This window comes from Camelus dromedarius, chromosome 2, assembly GCF_036321535.1.
Source record: "Camelus dromedarius isolate mCamDro1 chromosome 2, mCamDro1.pat, whole genome shotgun sequence".
In the NCBI taxonomy this organism is placed as follows: Eukaryota; Metazoa; Chordata; class Mammalia; order Artiodactyla; family Camelidae; genus Camelus; species Camelus dromedarius.
The window spans coordinates 108742735-108761397 of NC_087437.1; the positions used below are offsets into that span (position 1 = coordinate 108742735).

The 18663-nt window shown below is 34.3% G+C and overlaps 1 protein-coding gene across 1 annotated transcript in view; it reads right to left on the bottom strand.

The window, feature by feature from the left end:
- Nucleotides 1-9280: 9280 nt before the first annotated feature.
- LTN1 (listerin E3 ubiquitin protein ligase 1) overlaps nt 9281-18663 on the bottom strand; it is a 51784-nt gene continuing 42401 nt past the window's right edge. Inside the window, exons 26-30 of the mRNA XM_010977385.3 lie at nt 16252-16423; nt 15142-15362; nt 13319-13513; nt 12279-12446; nt 9281-11668 (exon numbers count right to left, since the gene is read on the bottom strand). Coding sequence (XP_010975687.2) covers nt 11606-11668; nt 12279-12446; nt 13319-13513; nt 15142-15362; nt 16252-16423 — 819 coding nt within the window. The 3' untranslated portion in view covers nt 9281-11605. The remainder of the gene's footprint in view (nt 11669-12278; nt 12447-13318; nt 13514-15141; nt 15363-16251; nt 16424-18663) is intronic.

The following is an 18663-nucleotide window of genomic DNA, read 5'->3' on the forward strand; positions in this document are numbered from 1 at the left end:
GATTATCTTAGGGTGATTTCATTTGTAAACAAAGGTGCAAAATTTGAAAAAAAAATCTTTAAAATCCACACACATATTACTAGTAATAATAGTATTGATTTTGACCATGTAAGGTTTATCCCAAGAATGCAAGGATGGCTCAACATTAGAAAATCTATTTAGGTAATGACCACAAGGATGGGGGAGGGGGGAAAAACTTGTCATTTAATTAGATGTAGAAAAACGATTTGCTTAAACTCACCAACCAGTCAGAACTTAAAAATATAAGCAAATAATAAACTTCCTAATACAGAGTATGTACCTCAAAACTATAAATATGTATCACATTTAGTACTTAAAATATTCCATTTAAGAGTCAATCAAAAAACAAGGACGTTTGCTTACTGAGAGGTCTTGTCTGTATAGTGAGATGAGAAAACAAGATGTGAAATTCTATAGGACTGGCCTCAGAACTACTCTTTTGAGTTATGTAGGGAAGAAATGGGTGTTAAACTAAGTGCTCTCAAAAAAAATGTAATTACTTAATTGTAATCATGTGACAGCTAAAAAATCCATTTCTAGTAAGATACGTCAAAATGTATATTCTTTTGATGATAAAAAATGTAACCTCTACATATCTGTGTGGGGCTAGTTCTTTTAATATACTTCAACCAAAACAGACTGCAGCCAATTGAAAGCAGAAGCAGATGTGAGAATCCAGCTGTCTTCTATCAAGTCAGACATTAAAGAAATTTGCAAAAATTGGAAAACAGTGTTGTTCTTTCTTCCCTTAAACATTTGATTTTGGAAAATATAATTATTTGTCATAAAAACAAGCCAGTTCTATGTTAACAGGGGATGGATTTGTTATTGTTATTGAAAATAAATGAAAAAATATGTACTTTTTTAAAAAAAGAAAATGTAAACTTCTCACTTTGTAAAAGCTATCAGCTCTGTTAATACAGAAGAATTAGGTTTTGACTACACAGGGTGCTGTTTGATTTCGCTTTCTTTCCTGGCAATGCTGAAATCCTAGCAACAGAGCCTTTAGAAGGTCTGGCCCAAGCAGTAGAGTGATTTCCTCAGCAGTTTGAGCACCAGGACTTATTGGCTCACCTGGAAGGTAGTTTAACGTGCCATTCATGACAGATTTTCTAGCACCAAATCTAAAGTTAAGAAGTATTTTTAAATCTCTCTAAAACCATCAGCAAAGAAACTGTCTATTAGGTCTGTTTAACTCTGGTATGGGAACTCGCTGCCAGCGTTTTACTTACCATCTTCCAGACGAGTGTCTTCAAACTTTATCGCCTGCATAGCTCTAAACAAATTTTTGGAAAGAATGTACCATTTCATGTATTTTTAAACTGATAACTAACATTTTTCATCATAAATTTAAATAAGTGTATAGAAGATAATTTCCAGTGGCATACTGTAAATACTTAATTTTTTAAAAATGGAAAATGTATCATTCTTTTAAATGTATCTAACAGAATCCAAGTACTACAGCAATTTGATTCCCACCATCATCAATAAAATAATACATGGAAGTTCTTCAACAGTCATACATTTAACATCATTCATTGGATCTGTATTTTTCTTCTACTTCCCTTACAGATTTATAGTATATTTGAGTGCTTAAAATAGCTTATTTATCCTCCTATAATACTGTTGTATAATAAAAATATAAATATAAATCAAAAAATTTTAATTAATTTTCCATAACCAGTAAGCTGTAGATATTAAAAATACTTTTCTAGATTGTAATTAAATCACTATTAGAACACAAAGAATAAAAACAAACATTAAAATTTTTATAGGTAATTAAGCATAAACTATTTTAAATCTCACTGGAAATTCATCTCATATTAGAGTTGAGACTAATTTGTAGTTTCATTTTTTTAGTTTATAGTTCCGTGGATATATACACATAATTTATAGCTATATATATTACTATTACTATATATAATTACTTATAAATATATAACTAAAATAAGATAGCAGTTGGCATAAATTCTATTCCTATTTTTCCTATTTATAGATGAAATCACTGAGAAAACTTTTCATGTAAACAAGTAGATGAGAATGGAATTTTGTAATAATCTTTTTTATTCAATGTCATTGCATTCATTAACTTTTTCTAAGTAATATGCTAAACATGAAATAATTTTTGATGATTTATTGACTGACAGCTCTAGTAGGCTTTAATTTTATCAAAAGTAATATGTTCAACATCATTAGTCATTAGAGAAATTCAAATCAAATCCACAATGAGATAATATTGCATACCCACTAAGATGGCTATAATTTTTTAAAATGCAAAGCAACAAGTGTTGGCGAGAATATGAAGAAATTAGAACCCTCATACATTGCTGAGTAGGAATGTAAAATGTGGCAGCTGCTGTGGAAAATAGTTTGTTTTCTCAAAAAGTTAAACACAGAGTTACCACCAATTGTACTCCTATGTACATACCCAAAAGAATTGAAAACAGGTACTCATAAAAGTACTTGTACACGAATGTCCAATAGAAGCACTAATCACAATGGTGGAAAGGTGGATACAACCCAAATGTCTATCAGTAGAAGAATGATAAGCAAGATGTGGTCTGTACATGCTATAGAATGTTATCCAGCTATAAAGAGGAAGTACTGATACATGCTGCAATGTGGATGAACCTCAAAACCATGCTAAGTGAAAGAAGACAGGCATAAACGGTCACATGTACAATTCCATTTATACGAAAAGTCCAGAATAGGTAAATCCACAGAGACAGAAGGCAGAGTGGCTACCATAGTTAGGGTGGGAGGTTGGGGCGTGATTGTTCAAAGTACTAAATGCTAATAACCTGCCCACTTTAAAATGGTTAATTTTATTTTATGTGAATTTCACTTTATTTTTAAAAAGTAAATCTAGCAAAAACTATATAACCAACAAACCTTTTAAGAATTTTTTTAAAAGCCTCTTTCTCCAGAGTCTTGATAAAAGACCAACTGTCTACAGCCAGTAACAAGTAAATCAGAACCAATTTAAAAACTAATCAACAGTAACCTGCTTCAGTAATCTTGCTTCTGGAAGCCAGTCATTCAGTGACAGTCTCATACTTTTGAAGGTCAACCAGTCAACAATAAACTTATCACTAAATCTTCTGAAAGCCAGCTGGCCAAAATATCTTGCCAGGATAACCATGTTTGTAAGGGTGACATCAACCCACTCTATCTCTGTAACCAACACAACACCAAAACAATACTTAACTCAAAAACCTTATTGTAAAATTAGCAGTTGGATTTACTCAAAATGACAGACCCAACCAGCCTAACCCTCCCTTTCTTAAGTAATACAGTTTTTGTTTCAGATATCAAGTGGTAATCTCGATCCCTTCCTTGGATAATTCTCACATCGAGATTATTTATAAAACTCACTTGACAGTATCCCAATGGATCCCTGGACCAACAGGAAAGATCAGTGGCCTCTTGAGTCCCAAACTCCAATAGTCATCACATCTGCTGCCAGGTGAGTTTCTCAAAACAATCTGAACTTTGGCTAGTTTCATTAAGCTCTAATTGCTGAAATAGCTTTATCTAAGACTTCTGAACAAATATATCTTTGTGTAGGTCAGTACAATTCGGTCTGTCTTTATGATAATCAGACCCACTACTTGGTTTGCTTTCACTTTCTTGCTCATCTGTTTATACAAATTCTTGTCTCATGTGTCTCATGTGTCCCTTACTGTCTTGTGTCTGTTGAACATACAAGGAAGCGCTTCATAGGGAACAGACAGAGAAGCATAGGCCAAGTCTCCAACACAAGTTGGCCCTAAAGACTAAAGATCCATTAGACTGCTGACAGCTGGCTGCTAAAATGACTGGCCAAACTGCGTTTGTACGTAAGATACACAAGAGTACTCTCCAAGGCCTGGTGGTTTGTGAAAGAAGTTCACTTTGTTTCGTCCGTATTTCAGGATCATCAGTTGTTGGGGTCACTGATCACACAGCTCTTTCCTATCCTCTGCTTGATTAAAGAATCTCATCTATCATAACAAATACGCTTGACTAATGCAGTGCCTTTTTCTTGTTTGTCACTGATCTGTCTGTGTCAAAGGCATAACCTCCTCCTGGCAGAATTTTCTGTATAATCCTAACCCTTGTCCTGAATTTGATAAGAGGAAAAATTTTGCTAAAAATGACTTAGAATTACAATAGCTATTAGAGTGAACTTCTGATATATGAAAATTAACACATTTCAAAGGAGCGCTAGAAAAATTAGAAAACAAAACAAACAAACAAAAAGCCTAAATCATTCAACAGTCAACTTTTGATTGGTTATGCTGAGGCCTCAAAACGAAACAATGACTCTTAGAAAGTCTCTGTCAAAGAAACACCAGTTCTCCACCATTTAAACCTTCTGAAACCCACCCTCCCTGCACCATTCTCTCTACACGGCTGTATCTTTACCATTCACTTAAACCCCTTCTCTCTTTCTGCACCTTCTTCTGCCTCCAAAACAAGAATCGTTTTCTCAAAGTGTTTAACAGAGATCAATTACATCATATAATATCCCTTCAAAACTATTAGACTAGAAAGCAGATCTAAAAAAACTGATATTTGAATCTTGGCCTAAAATCAAGTTGAGAACTTTAATTATAGATTTTCTTAATCTTAGGGAGATAAATTTATGCAGAACTCAGTTAGATATTTATTGCCCTGGACTACCAGGTCTGTACCAACAATTTCACTTAATTATTGGTCCCTAAGATGGGAGCACAAAGGTTAAAAGCAGCAAAAACAATGACAACCAAAAACCCCCCAAAACTAGGAGATGGTTTATAATTCAAGAAATGACCCTGAAAGGGTAAGCAAATAGGAAACGTACTACATAAGACCGTTTCGGAAGTCTTTCCCTCAGAGGTAGATTGGACAAAAACTCAAAACTGTAAACAAACAAAAAAGATAAATAAGTAGCAGACTCCAAAAACAGACTGAGAAAAAAAATTCAAATCATATCCTTCAAGAGCTAATATAAAGACAGACAGGTTTATCCTTTTTTATTATTATTATGTTTTGGAAGTAGACTCAGAAATACCAGTTTAGATGATATCCTAAACATCTCTGAACATTTCAAAAATCTAGAAATCAAAACAAACTTCTGACCTTAAGATAAAGCAACTGATATCCAAAACAAAACAAAACAAAACAAAAGGCTTAAAGGTTCTCCATTCTATAAGAATTGGGCAGCTATGGTTAACAGTAATATGGTTAATAAGCAGAAAGGCCATGGGAAGAATTAATGTCCTGTAATGACTAAAACATAGGAGAACTATCTAAAATCTCTCCAATGCCACCCCAGGAAACATTAGCATTTAACAATTCCCCAACTTTCTTCTAAACTCCTATGGAGAAAGGTCCATAGATGGATGGACAACAATGTACAGATACAGGTAAGTTTATCTCCTAATAATTCTAGCACCGTAGAATGTCAGATCCCCTCAGAATACTAAAACCACTCAAATACTTGAAATGTCCAACAATCTATAACAATTATTTTGGGACCATTATCAGAATACAGTACTTTCTTCCTGATACAAACATTTAATAGGTAAGGTACTGCTTAATAAATGGAACTGCCAGGTAAAATTTACTGCAGAAGTATTATTTTTCAGAGTTCTGGAAAATGCTACATATGACCAAAATATAGCCAATTTTAACATATTACTACCACTAGGTATGATTCAAAGGTAACCAAAGGATAAGCTATGATCCTAGAATTTCTACACATGAAAGATTCTCAAGGTACAGGCAAAGTACCTATAGCTGAGTTTAAGAGTCCAGACTGATTCTTCCTAGATTATCCTAGATTATCCTAAACCTTCCTTTTTGTATGTACATAGACGGTTAGGCCTGCACTGTCCAATACAACAGCCACTAACCACGTGTGGCTAATGATCACTTGAAATGTGGCAAGTATGACTGAGAAACTAAATTTAAAATTTTTATTTAATTTTAATTAATTTAAATTTCAAAATGGACACTAGATCCAGTTATTGGAAAACCTTAAGTGTGTTTGGAAAACAATTGGGTTACGTGAATGTACTTTTTTCACTGCAAATTTTCTGAAATCTAACTATGGATCGAGTATTCCTGATGAAAATTTCCTATCTAAACTGAAATGTGCTATAAATTTAAAATACACTGGATTTTGAAAATGTAATATGAAAAAAGAATGTAAAATATCTAAATTTTTTATTGATTACATGTTGAAATAGTATTTTTGGATATCGAGTTAAATAGAATGTTATTAAAATGAATTTCACCTATTTCTTCTTACATTTTTGGCTACTAGCAAAACTTAAAATAGCATGTGTGGCTCAGGCTGTATTCCTACTGACTGGTGCTTGATTAGTCCATGCTCTAAGGCAATGGTTGTCATCTGGGGGCAAAACTGTCTACCTAGGGGACATTTGGCAATGTCTGGACATTTTTGGTTCTCATAACTGGGATGTTGCACTGGCATCTAGCAAAGAGAGGCCAAGAACACTGCTAAACATCGTACAATGCACAGGACAGTCCCCAAAACAAAGTATGCAGTTCAAAATGCCAACAGTACTCAGGCTGAGAGACTCTGCTCTATAATGGTTTTTCAACAGCATGACATACATCAAAACTCTGTTGCCTCTTACAGCCTATCCTTGGAGCCAATAGCTTATTTTCTCTTGTATTGAGGAAGTACAGCCCGGACTAATTAATTAGTTGAAGTATCTTCAGAATCTGTACTTAGTTCACCTTTAAATCTGATTGTATCAACTACAGATTTGATATGTACAAATCTGACCTACAGATTTTGATCAACTACAGCTAACACCACAATGCCGAATGACTAAGATCAGGAACAAAACAAAGACATCTGCTCTCACCACGTCTGTTCAACACTGGAGGTTCTAGCCAGATACCTAATAAAAGGCATCCAGATTGGAAAAGAAGTAAACCTGTCTTTGTTGCCAATGACAAGATCTCGTACATAGACAATCCTAGGGAATTCACACACACACACACACACACACACACACACACACACACACACACACACACACACAATTAGAACTAACAAACAAGTTCAGCAAGGTTGCAGGGTACAAGATCAATACGCAAAAGCAAATCTGATGATAGCATATAATGTACTTTTTCACTTTTTCCTTCTTGTTTTACCATCAACTGCTGTAGCCCTCTCTAATCCAGAGACTCTCTTGACTTTAGCCGATGAAGGAGATTCTCATGATTACGGTTCTACAGTTCAAGAGGTTCATGCCCAGAACAGACATTTTGAACATTACTACTAAATTCTTAACAGATGTTGCTTGTTAACGGATCTTATCTTAAAGAAAGAAAAAGAACGAAATGAACAATAGTATCTGTCTATACCATAACTAATGTTTTTCAGCATCTAGTACTTAACCAGATAGGCTCAAGTGGTCAAACTTGTGGTCTTCTAGAGGCCACATCACGTTGCTAAAAATGAAAGAGCAAATCAATATACTATCATCGGTCTTTCTGAAACAGTATACATCAATTTGGAATGCCATGGAAACTGGGGTTTCTTAACCTCCTCAGGTAGCCCTATAAAATCTGGACAACAAATATACAAATTATTTGATGACTTGGTGCTACCTAAAGAAGTCGGTGTCCTTAAAAAGAAAACCACAGTTTAAAAAAAAAAAAAAAAGACATTATCAAAGCTATTGGAAATAGCTCACCCCCATGCTCAACACTCTTTAACACTCTGCTCAGCCCAAAGTCCTTTTGCAAGGAACTTGTATAAAAGAGAAAGAAAAACATTCATAGAGAAGTTCGAGGATTCCATCATGAATACACAAAAGTTTTGCCTCTAATTTTGAAAACCAAACAAATTGAGAATAACTGACTACAAAACCTTAAGGATAAAATTTGGCAAGGCCAGAAGTATCTCCTGGTCGTACCAGATAAAACCTGATAGCCACTTGCCAAGTTCTTCCATAAGACAATTCATTACAGTAAGAACAAAATGGCCACGATAGTAAACAAGCAGGGGGAAAGGGAGCTCTTGGGTAGTGGAGGATGTAACTATCTAAGAAAGGCCTTGAAGAAGAGCAAGGGTAGAAGGCTACTCACCTACTCTTCAAGATTAATTATGAAGCTGTTTTTCAAAGAAAAAAATTTTGTGTAAAATTAAAACAGATAAACAGAGCAGTGGAGTAGAATACAAAACACGCACCAGAAGATCTGGAAATACAAGAGAGAGGTACTGCAAAACCAGTGGCTGGACGATTAAATGAATGAAACTGTGAGAATTGACTATATGAGGTAGGGTTTCTATCCTAACAACAGTCACAAAATTTAGTTTCAGGTGAATTAGGTTTATTTTGAAAATCATAACTTTTAGAATTAAAGATCACAATTTTTTTAAACCTCAGGGAAGGAACAAATTTTTTAAACCTAACACAGTAAAGGTTCAACCGTAAGGAAAACGAATGATAAATTGGAGTAAATTTAACTGAAAGAGTCTGTGTAAGACGGCCACAGACTATGCTAAGGTCAAGCCACATACTAGAAGAAGCCTTGTAAGAGACAAAGTATTAGAATCAGTAAGAATGTATGCAATCCAAGAGGAAAACAGACATATAGATAATATATTCATAAAATGATAAGCAATAAATATATGGAATGAAGCTAAGATCCTTGGTAGCCAGGGAAATATAAGTTAAAACAAAGAGCTACTATCTCACAGCTCTGACTGGAAAACTTAAAAAATCTGGTTAAGATTAAGCATTTTGGTGATGAGATAAGAGTTCTCTTACACTGCCACTGGGAGTGCAAACTTGCACACTACACTGGAGAGCAGTCTGACAACATCTAAAGTCCCAGGGTTTACATCTAAAACCACAGAGTTGTCTACTGCCTGAAATTCCACCTGGGGGTGTATGTCCAGAGTATCTAGCACATTTGCCTGAGAACACACTATCAAGACTATACACTTGCAGCACAGTTCAAAAGGCAAAAAATAACTACTGAAATGACAATTAGTGAGGGAAATGGTAAGCAAAGTGATAGAATATGATAATATACAGCAGTTATGTTGAGTGAAAAACACAGTGAGTGAAAAAGCAAGTTACAAAAGAACACTTAAAATAGGATATCATAAATATAAACTTTAAAAAAACTGCTATATATTATTTATGGATATAAACATGTGGTAAAGTATAAAACCTTAAATAGGAAGAAGTCACACCAACTTCAGAACAGTAGTTAGCTTTAACGAGGGAAGGAGGAGATGGCGTCAGGGAGGAGTACAAAAGAGTAACACTTTATTTCTTTAAAAATCAGAAGCAAATATGGCAAAATAGTTTATGGAGAGTACAGGGCATTTATATTATTATTATGTATATTTGAAATATTTTGTAATTTAAAAGAATTTTAATGGGCACATATGGTATAACAATCAAATAATAACAGTAATTATTCACACCACAAAAACTTGTCAAGTAATAACATTATTTAAGCCACAGAAACTTTTGTACATACATTACAGCATGTGATAAATAAGAGTTAAAAATAAATCCTAAAATTTGCAATTTACATTAGGGTTTTAAATTAATAATTTTGCTAATGGGCTTTGAATCTCATGCAATTTTAAAATGTCCTTATGCTAGAATTTTAAGGGGATGCTCTCAAGTTGTCAAAGCTATATAAATAAACTTTAATTAATGTGGTATTCTGAATTTCAGTCTTACTCTGGAAAGCTTTTTCTTTAGCATATAAACAGTAACAAGCTTTACATTTATATTTACAGGTTTCAAAGAAATACGCTAAGAGTCCTAAGTATGAAGAGTAGGTGTCCTACACTTAATTATAGTGTTTCACCAAGAACCTGATGCCCTAAATAACGTGGAAAAACAATGCTCCATTATTCCCTTTTCTTTTCTATTTTGGGTTTGGGTCAGAAGCCAAGACATACCAATACTGTAAAAGTTATAAACAAAGTCCTACTACAAAACCATATTTAAAAGAAAGGTATGTAACTTTCACAGAAGAATAACACAATCCTTTGGGTTTACTATGTCAGAGAGAGACATAGAAAGAGAATATTTTAAGAAAGGGGTTAAGAAGAGGTAGTAGAATTTTGCTATTTGTACTTCACTGACTGACTCCTTGAGTCTCAAAGCTGTAAGGTAATAAATACTACAGAGAAAAACTGAGGAGACAAAACTGGGCAGGACACTGCATCTGCAAATACAACTCAAGACCTTTAACTCACGTAATACTTCACTCTCCACTAAAGTACTCTGACCACACTCATACTATTTCAGTAACAACCATTTTACCCAGTTGATGGTGAGCAGTAATTTTATTTAACATGAGTTGCTTTTTGCCTAAACATTTGCAACAGAGATGATTAGCTGACCTTTCAAGTAACCTTGCTATTAGATACGTTACTATTTCCCATGTAATGGAAGACTGCAATAAAATTATTCCAGGTTCCAAACTTCCACACTTCTGTATTTGGGGCACAATTTTTAAGGGCAATAGTACTGTGGTAAAAGGCAGGTTTTTACCTACTCCATTTCAGCCTGTTATACTGAACTTTACTTAGTATTAAAATTCTTAACTTGCACTTCTGAAGACTGGAAAAAATTAGCTCCCCCCAGATCTCTAATTTAGTGTAACTTTAATCAGTAAGAATAGCAAAATTTGCTTACAAAATTCAAAGCCTCCTACAACATGTTATCTTCCGTTTTTTCCACCATTCTTAAATTTCAGATGTAACTCATTTATTTCTTCCCTCTTGACAGAGGAATAACTACCACTCTGCTTCATGAATGAAATAATCTAATCCCTGTTTCTCTCAAATTCTCCCCCTCTGAAGACTCATTCCAACTGAGTGATAAGTTCACTGACAAGTCTGCTATTCAAATTTCACTAATACAAGGAAATTCTTCTTCTACAGCAAAAGGTCAGTGTCATGAATTTAATCTCTGAATTTCATAACCTTTAATAAATGGAGGCACCTTAAAGTTCAGTTTATACTCTTTATATAGAATTTCAGAGCATGCTTTAAATAGCTTAAGATAAGCTATATTAATAGCTTAATGTCATTTTATCATTAAAATAATCTACAAATATCAGAATACTAGTTTTGTTGTCATAACTAATAAATACATCTTAAAATATCTGTAGCTGTAAATCAACCCTCTCAATTCATTTGCCTCACTTGGACAGTTCTAAAACACAGATCATCAAACTGGGTTTAACAGTATAATACAGTTGTACAATGTTTTCACAAATTCCAATTCTGTAATTTAGAGGTTTTCCATATTTATTTTTAAATATACAAAGAGATTAAACTATTAATATAAATATTTTCTCTCAAATATGTAATATTCTTATGTAAAAGAAAAGGTTTCCAAACATTTACAAAGCAATCTAAAGATAAGTAAACCTGATTTTACGATCATTACATTAAACAAAATAATTTTCCAGAGAAGGTCCTATTTAAAAGTAATGCTCACTGGCCTCCTCACATTAACACTTCAAGATGAATCCAAATCCATTGCCTTTGCTTGATTTACTTCAGGGATCACTTCCAATGGGAAAAAAAAAAATCTCAGAAAAACGTCTCACGACAGAGTGGACAAGTAGATTTGTTGCTAGATGTAAACCACTTGTACTGAAAAAGAAAAGTTTATTTAAATGTTAAGAGAACTTTTTAAACTGTCATTTTACATATAAATCTAAAATAGCTTTAAAATGATGAAGTAAAAAAGGGAGAAACTGAAACGTCTTTTCCCTCTGTTCATCTCCAAAACCAGCACGACTCAGTACTCCTTCCAAAGGCCACACTGCACTGCTTCCCACCTCCGCTCAGGCACACAACCACGAAGACCCATGGGATCTTCCATGGGAAGACCTCCCATGAAGCAGCTGAACATAGGGCAACTCTCTTCCCAATACGATGTTTAAAAAGAGCAAAAAAACTCTGATGCCAGATGGCCCCGAAGTCTAATTTTTTCAGTCTCCTTTACGGTGTAGATCTTATAAGACCATCTATTTTTTGAGTTCTGAGAGCAATTTTAGAAACAACCACTTATTAAAATGCTTTGATGCCACCTCTCTCAATAAATTACTAATTATCTTTCACATGTTTTTGAAAAATCATTTTAATATGTTTCTCATTAACTACAAGTAAGAGATTAATAGCCACTGTTATCCAAGGTTAGATATCATACATATATAATTATACATAAGATATAAATAAGTTAATTTCTATCCAGACTTACCAAGCAAGCTGAATGGAACTTTTTCTTGCATGTTCTACAGGCTTTTTTGGGAAGAGAATAGTTGAAACCGTGAATGACTGAGAAACAGATCATGCAATCTTCAACACCCTCAAAACGTTTGTCTACATTATTCTTCCATAACGCTAAGCCTTCCATAATACTTCCATTCTGTTAAGAAAAAAATAAATTTAATAAATTAATAAATCCATATACACTGAAGATCACCAATGTTACTTTTATTCAATTTCACAAATTCTAAAGTTGAATTATAACTTGGAGAAAAGAAAATCTGCTTGGCTACATTCAGAATTCTAACTTTTATGAATACTGGTTTTTAAAATGACCTTCCAAGTTTTAGGAACCAGATATAATTTTTTTCCATTAAAGGCAGACTTGAAAGAAAGGCCTCTATCCTAATTTTCCAGTTTTATTGCCTGAACTTGTTGTTCAGTAAAACTCTTTGAATAATTAAATCATTTAGATCAGTTCTCCTGAGTTTTAACTAAAAATAATGAAATTAATTCTTACCTTCTCAAATGCTAATCTGTTCCACCTCTCTAATACTGGTGAATACACTTGTTTTAAAATAATTTTTCTTTACTGTAGAATGCCTGAGGTACACATCACAATGTATAAACAGAACTAGAGAACGCTTGTACTTTGTTTAAAAGGCACAGGTACTGGGATTACTATAACCACAAAAGAAGACTTAAATTGCTAAGTAGCTCAGAAGACATTCATCCATCCTGTATCTTGCAAAAAGATTCCCTCTCAAACAATTCCGTTAATACCATGTATTGTTCTATGTCATCTACAATGTCAGTGAAGTAAAGTCAGTTCTTCTCAAATACCAGACAAAAATGTCGTAGAGCCTTAAAAATTAAAACAGCTTGGCAGGTTCAAATCATTTAGGCAGAATCTGTGTTATCCAACAAACTATGATGTCCATTTCTACTTAAGCAGAAGAGACATACTGAAAGTTTTATTGCCCTCAGATAGTAAATCAGCACTATACCTCTGGTTTGGACACAGAAACTTACTTGATGGGTGAGGTATGTGCTTAACTGGAGCATCCAGTTCCGCCACTGCTGAACAGCCACTCCAACTCTTTTCCCACTTTCTACTGTTATTGAACCCAGTGGATAATTTGAAGGCAGCTGTATTATAAGTTCAATAACTATGTCCTCAATTGTATAAGTGGCCATTACTTCTCGAGTAGTAGCCCGAGCTTTCACCTGCAACACAAGAGGTTAATATTTTTTTTGCCAAATTTCTTTTCTTTGTTTTCATTCAGAAAACACCTTGGTGGGCTGACTACTAAAGTATGAATAAACATGTTCAGTTTTCTGACATGAGATATTTAATAAAGAGGCTCAAATACCTGATGTATTTTATAGTGTTGCTATGACACTCAAAGATATTTCCAAAAGAAACGCACCGCTCATAAAGTATGTTTTATTATATTAGGCTTGTCATATCATAAATAGTTTTTGCATAGACCAATAACAGAATGGGTTATTATTTATTATTCCTTCTCTTCCAAACCAAGAGGATCAAATACCACTTCTGTTTAGATGTCTCCCAAGTCTTCTCTACCAGAGAATTCTCTTGAGCTTTAGAGTCAATCAACAACTGCCAAAATATTTATACCTGACCTTGATTCTCTTACTAGCATTGCAAATTCAACATAAAACACAAATTATCATCCTTTACAAATTTATTCTTCTGGCATTCCTATTTCCAGGCTATAAAAACCATAGCATCATCTTAAATTTCTCCTTCTACTGAATCCCAGATATTAACTAGTCGCAAGTTTGGATAAAGCACCACAAAATTCCTCACACCCCTCTACTTTTAAGGACCATTTCCACTGATACGGCCTCCCTCAGGCCCTCCTCATAACGCCCACATTAACAGTCTCCCTAACTGGTGCTGACATCTGAAACTCAAGCTCCCTGCCAAAAGACCATGTTAGAGATTCAGTTAGAGCAGTTTCATAGATTAGAACTCTGACAGTGTCACTGCCTCAAAAGAAAAATTCCAGAGGCTACATAGGACCAAATATTTTAGACTGTTGTTTGAGGCCTCACCCAATATGGTCCTAATTCATCATAGAAGCATTTTATTCTCTATTTACCTTCAGGAGTTCTACCCTGTATGAATACTGGGCTATTCATCATTTTGTAGGCAATCACAGAAATTTTATTCTCATCTCCAAGCTTTCTGCTTTTCCCATATTATTTTCTGTAAATTAAATGCCTTTCCCCCCATTTTTCCCATAACAAAATCCTGCCTACCTCAACTTTCTCCATAAAGTCTCACCTGAACCCCTCAGCCAGGCGAACCTTTCCCTCTATGAGTTCAGAATACTCTCCCTCATAATGTGCCACTTTCTAGTTTCCAATGCAAAAAACATTACTGGTATCACTCTTTTCCCTTTATTAGATTATATGGTATTACAGGACAGGTATCTGATCCTTCTAAACTGTTCATTTTGCAGGTGACTGGCATACAGTGCCTTGCACCTGTAGGTATTCCAATATATATTTCAAAGTAACTAATGAACGCTCAAAGACCTTTAAAAATTGTGAATCACTATATTGTACACCTGTAGCGTATATAACATTGTACATCAACTATACTTCAATAACAAATAAACCGAATAAACAAAAAAGGGGGTAAATGAAATTATAACATTATTTCGATTTAATTTGAGATTTGATATTCAAAAATCAGAAAACAAAGTAGACAATTTCTATAAATTCTGAACCAAGAGCTATAACTGTGATGATACTCACTACAACTGACAGACATAACCAATATTCAAGCAACTTTTCTAGAAAAAATTTAAGACAATACTAACCGTCATGCCATTAAACAGTTGTGTACTTGTTTGCACAGAAGATATTTCTTGAAAAGAAAGAACATTGCTAACATACTTGCTTGTAAATCTATCTACAATATTGAAAACACGTTTCTCACTACTATTCCACCACAGCCTAACCATGGCGGGCAAGTCTTTTAATGTCATGTGATAGACTGAACAAGCCAAGTGCGGAATATGGTATGGAAGAGTTGAGGTATCTGAGGAAAAAAATAAATTCTTAGTTAGTAAGATATATTTCTTACATGGAATAACAGACTAATCGTAGTATTTTCCTTAGAAGATCATTTTTAATTCCTTAACACTAGTGCCAGAGCTCATAAAACAAACATACCCAAGAAACCAGAACTCAAGAATTAGCTGTCTCACACATTCAAAATGAACAACCAAAATGGCAAAAAGAATGAAGATCCCAAATGACACCGAAAAATCTGCCTAGAAATGGCACTCTGTAAGTTTCACATGAAAAATCACAAATACAATGAAACACACATACTTTTTAAAGGAGGAGAAATTAAAGATTCTTTTTCTTATAAATTATGAAAAAGAGTTTGCTGGTCCCCTTTACTCTCACTGATGTGTTATGCAAAAGTCCTAGAATCCCACCTTAATACTCAACAAGACGAAGTCCCATCCTCAGATCTCCAAGGCTTTTAAAAAATTCCTATTCTCAGGAAATCACTTAGATCACTTAGAACATTGTGGTCCAGCTAGACGTGTGTTTATCTATCCGTTCAGCTAAAATGTGAGCTCCCGGAGTAAAAACAATAAATTTTATTCACCTTTTTTCCCCAGCTGAAGACTATTCATTTACAGGCCAATAAGACATTATCACATAACAAGTATTTGTTTACAGAGTAAAAGATAAGTCTCAACAAACTAAGCTTCAAAAATTAAATTCTTAACAATCTTAGCCACTCGGTCTAATTCTATGTCCTATTTAGAAAAATATGGAAAATCTCTCACTGCAACATTTTCATAGCCAGGACCCACGTTTGGGGTTACTCTCCACACCCTCAGGATAAGGCATAATATAACCTAATCTGAACCTCGTCTCCAAGAAAGAACACAAAAACACATCATACTGACCTCTAATACTCAGCTGGAGCTCTTCTGTAAAGAAAGTTTTAGGGTCCTTACTGGAGAGCTCAATAGCTGTCTCTGAAAAGGTCGGGTTTTCTGGCATCAGTCTGAACAGGTGATAGAGCAATTTATTCAAACTTTTCGTTTTTCGAAGGTACATTGAGTATAGAGCTCGAAGCTGATGGAGAGTAAAGAATTTGTTAGTAAACCCAATTAAACCAAGATAATCAGTAGATACGAACAGATCAAAGTATAGGAGATTGTACAGAATACAATACAAAAATGCATTCATCTGAACACTGCAAATTACATGGAAGAGTCCTACAAAATACATGGCACAGTCTAACTTTCCAAATGTGTCATCTGAGGGCACTGCAACCCTCCTCATAAACTAGCAGGAGTTGTCACTCTCTCCTCATTATTAGACATCTGCTTCTAACATCTTTTTCAAACTGTCTCCCTAAGTTCTCCCCCACTTGGAGTCTCTGAGCAAGGAAAACCTATTTGCCATCCCCACAGATAACCCACTCACTCTCTTTCTAAGTCTTCCATACATTCCTTGCACACCATAATCCCGAATCTTTCAACATCCTGCTTAAGACAAATCCCATTTTTATGGCTGACCTCACCCTATAACAAACATTGCAGCATCCCTTTATGACAGCACAAATTAGTGGTCCAAAACATCCTGGGGTCTTCTCACAGTTGTTTTATAAATCAAGAAATTTCCCATAAAAATATGGATTTCTGATTTCTTTTTTAAAAATAGGAAAATCTAGCACCACTGGGTGCACTATAGGTTATCTGTGAGACACATGCTTTGGACTCATTCCTCAATAATATAGTTTTCAGTTGTTTGCATTTACTTTGCAGCTCTTGGTATCTGTACCTGTTTTTAAATTATTTCTTCCACTATACTACATGTTTCCTCAAAGTATAAAGACACCATTTTCTGAACACTGTAAATACTCAAATACAAAGATCAAGCCATAGGATTTGGAATTAATTCTTAAAATATTGACCAAAGTACCTTTATAATGGAGAAATCTGGAGGGCACTACCTTTACCAAGTAACCAAAGTTAACACCACCAATAAAAGGAGACATGACATTCTGTGTTCCTGAGGTGATACACTCAGAACACACCACCACTGTGCCCTAAACACTCTCGCTGAAAAGGAACCAGAATCTAACCATGAGGAAATGATCAGACAAATCCAAACTATAAGATAGTCTACAAAATAACTGACCTGGTGAATGACAGGAAAGAAAAGTAAAGTAGTTGTAAGTTAAAGAAATATGACAGACAAATGCAAATGTGATCCTTGACTGAATCCTCAACAGATAAGGAAATAAAACTATGAAGGACATTACTGGGACAACTAGGAAAATTTAAATACAAGTTAGATAATATTATTGTGTCAAAATAAAATCTGAGTGTAATAACTACATTACATTTATGTCGAAATATGTCCTTGTCCTTAGGAGATATACGTTTAAATACTTTTGGTAAAGCATTACGATGTCAAAGTAAGTCTGCAACTTACTTTGAAGGAGATAAGCATAAAAAAAGTAAATAGAGAGAAAGCATGTGTAAATGTACCAACATGTTAAAAATGTGTGACCCTACAAAGAGGTTTATGACTTTTTGTCGAATCATTTGCCCACCTTCTCTGTAAATCTGAATATTTTTCAAAATAAAAAGTTGGAAGGAAAGTAGAATTAAAAAAAAAAAAATCAAGTATATCACATATTTATTTTAACATGTATCAATGACCCAGAAATCCCACCCTTAGGTATACAACACAAGAGAAATGAAAACATATGTCCACCCAAACATGTATGCAAAAAGGTTTACAGCAGCTATATTCAAAATAGCCCCCAAGTGGAAACAACCTAAATGCCCACTGAATGACTGGATAAACAAGATGTGGTAGAGGCATACATACAATGGAATATTATTTAGACATAAAAAGGAGTGTTATACTGATTACATGCTGTAATATGAATGAATCTTTAAAACATTACGCTATGTGAAATAAGCCAGACACAAAAGACCACATATGTGTCAGGTCCACAATTGGCAAATCCATAGAGACAGAAAATAGGTTAGTGTTTACCAATGGCTGGGGGGTTTGAGAGGAAATGGGAAGTGACTGCAAATGGGTAAGGGTTTTTTGGTAGGGGAGGAAGGTGTAGATAATGTTCTAAAATTAGACAGTGGTGATAGTAGCACAATTCTGTGAATATTAAAAACACCAAACTGTTTACTTAAAATAAGTAAATCTGATATGTGAAATGTATCTCAGTAAAAAAATTAAACATACATAGCTTTGTTTCCAATTTGATCTGATTCATTAGTTTTTCTGAGAAGAAAGTTAAAAACGGCCCAGATTAAGAACCAAAGTTTTAAAAAGAA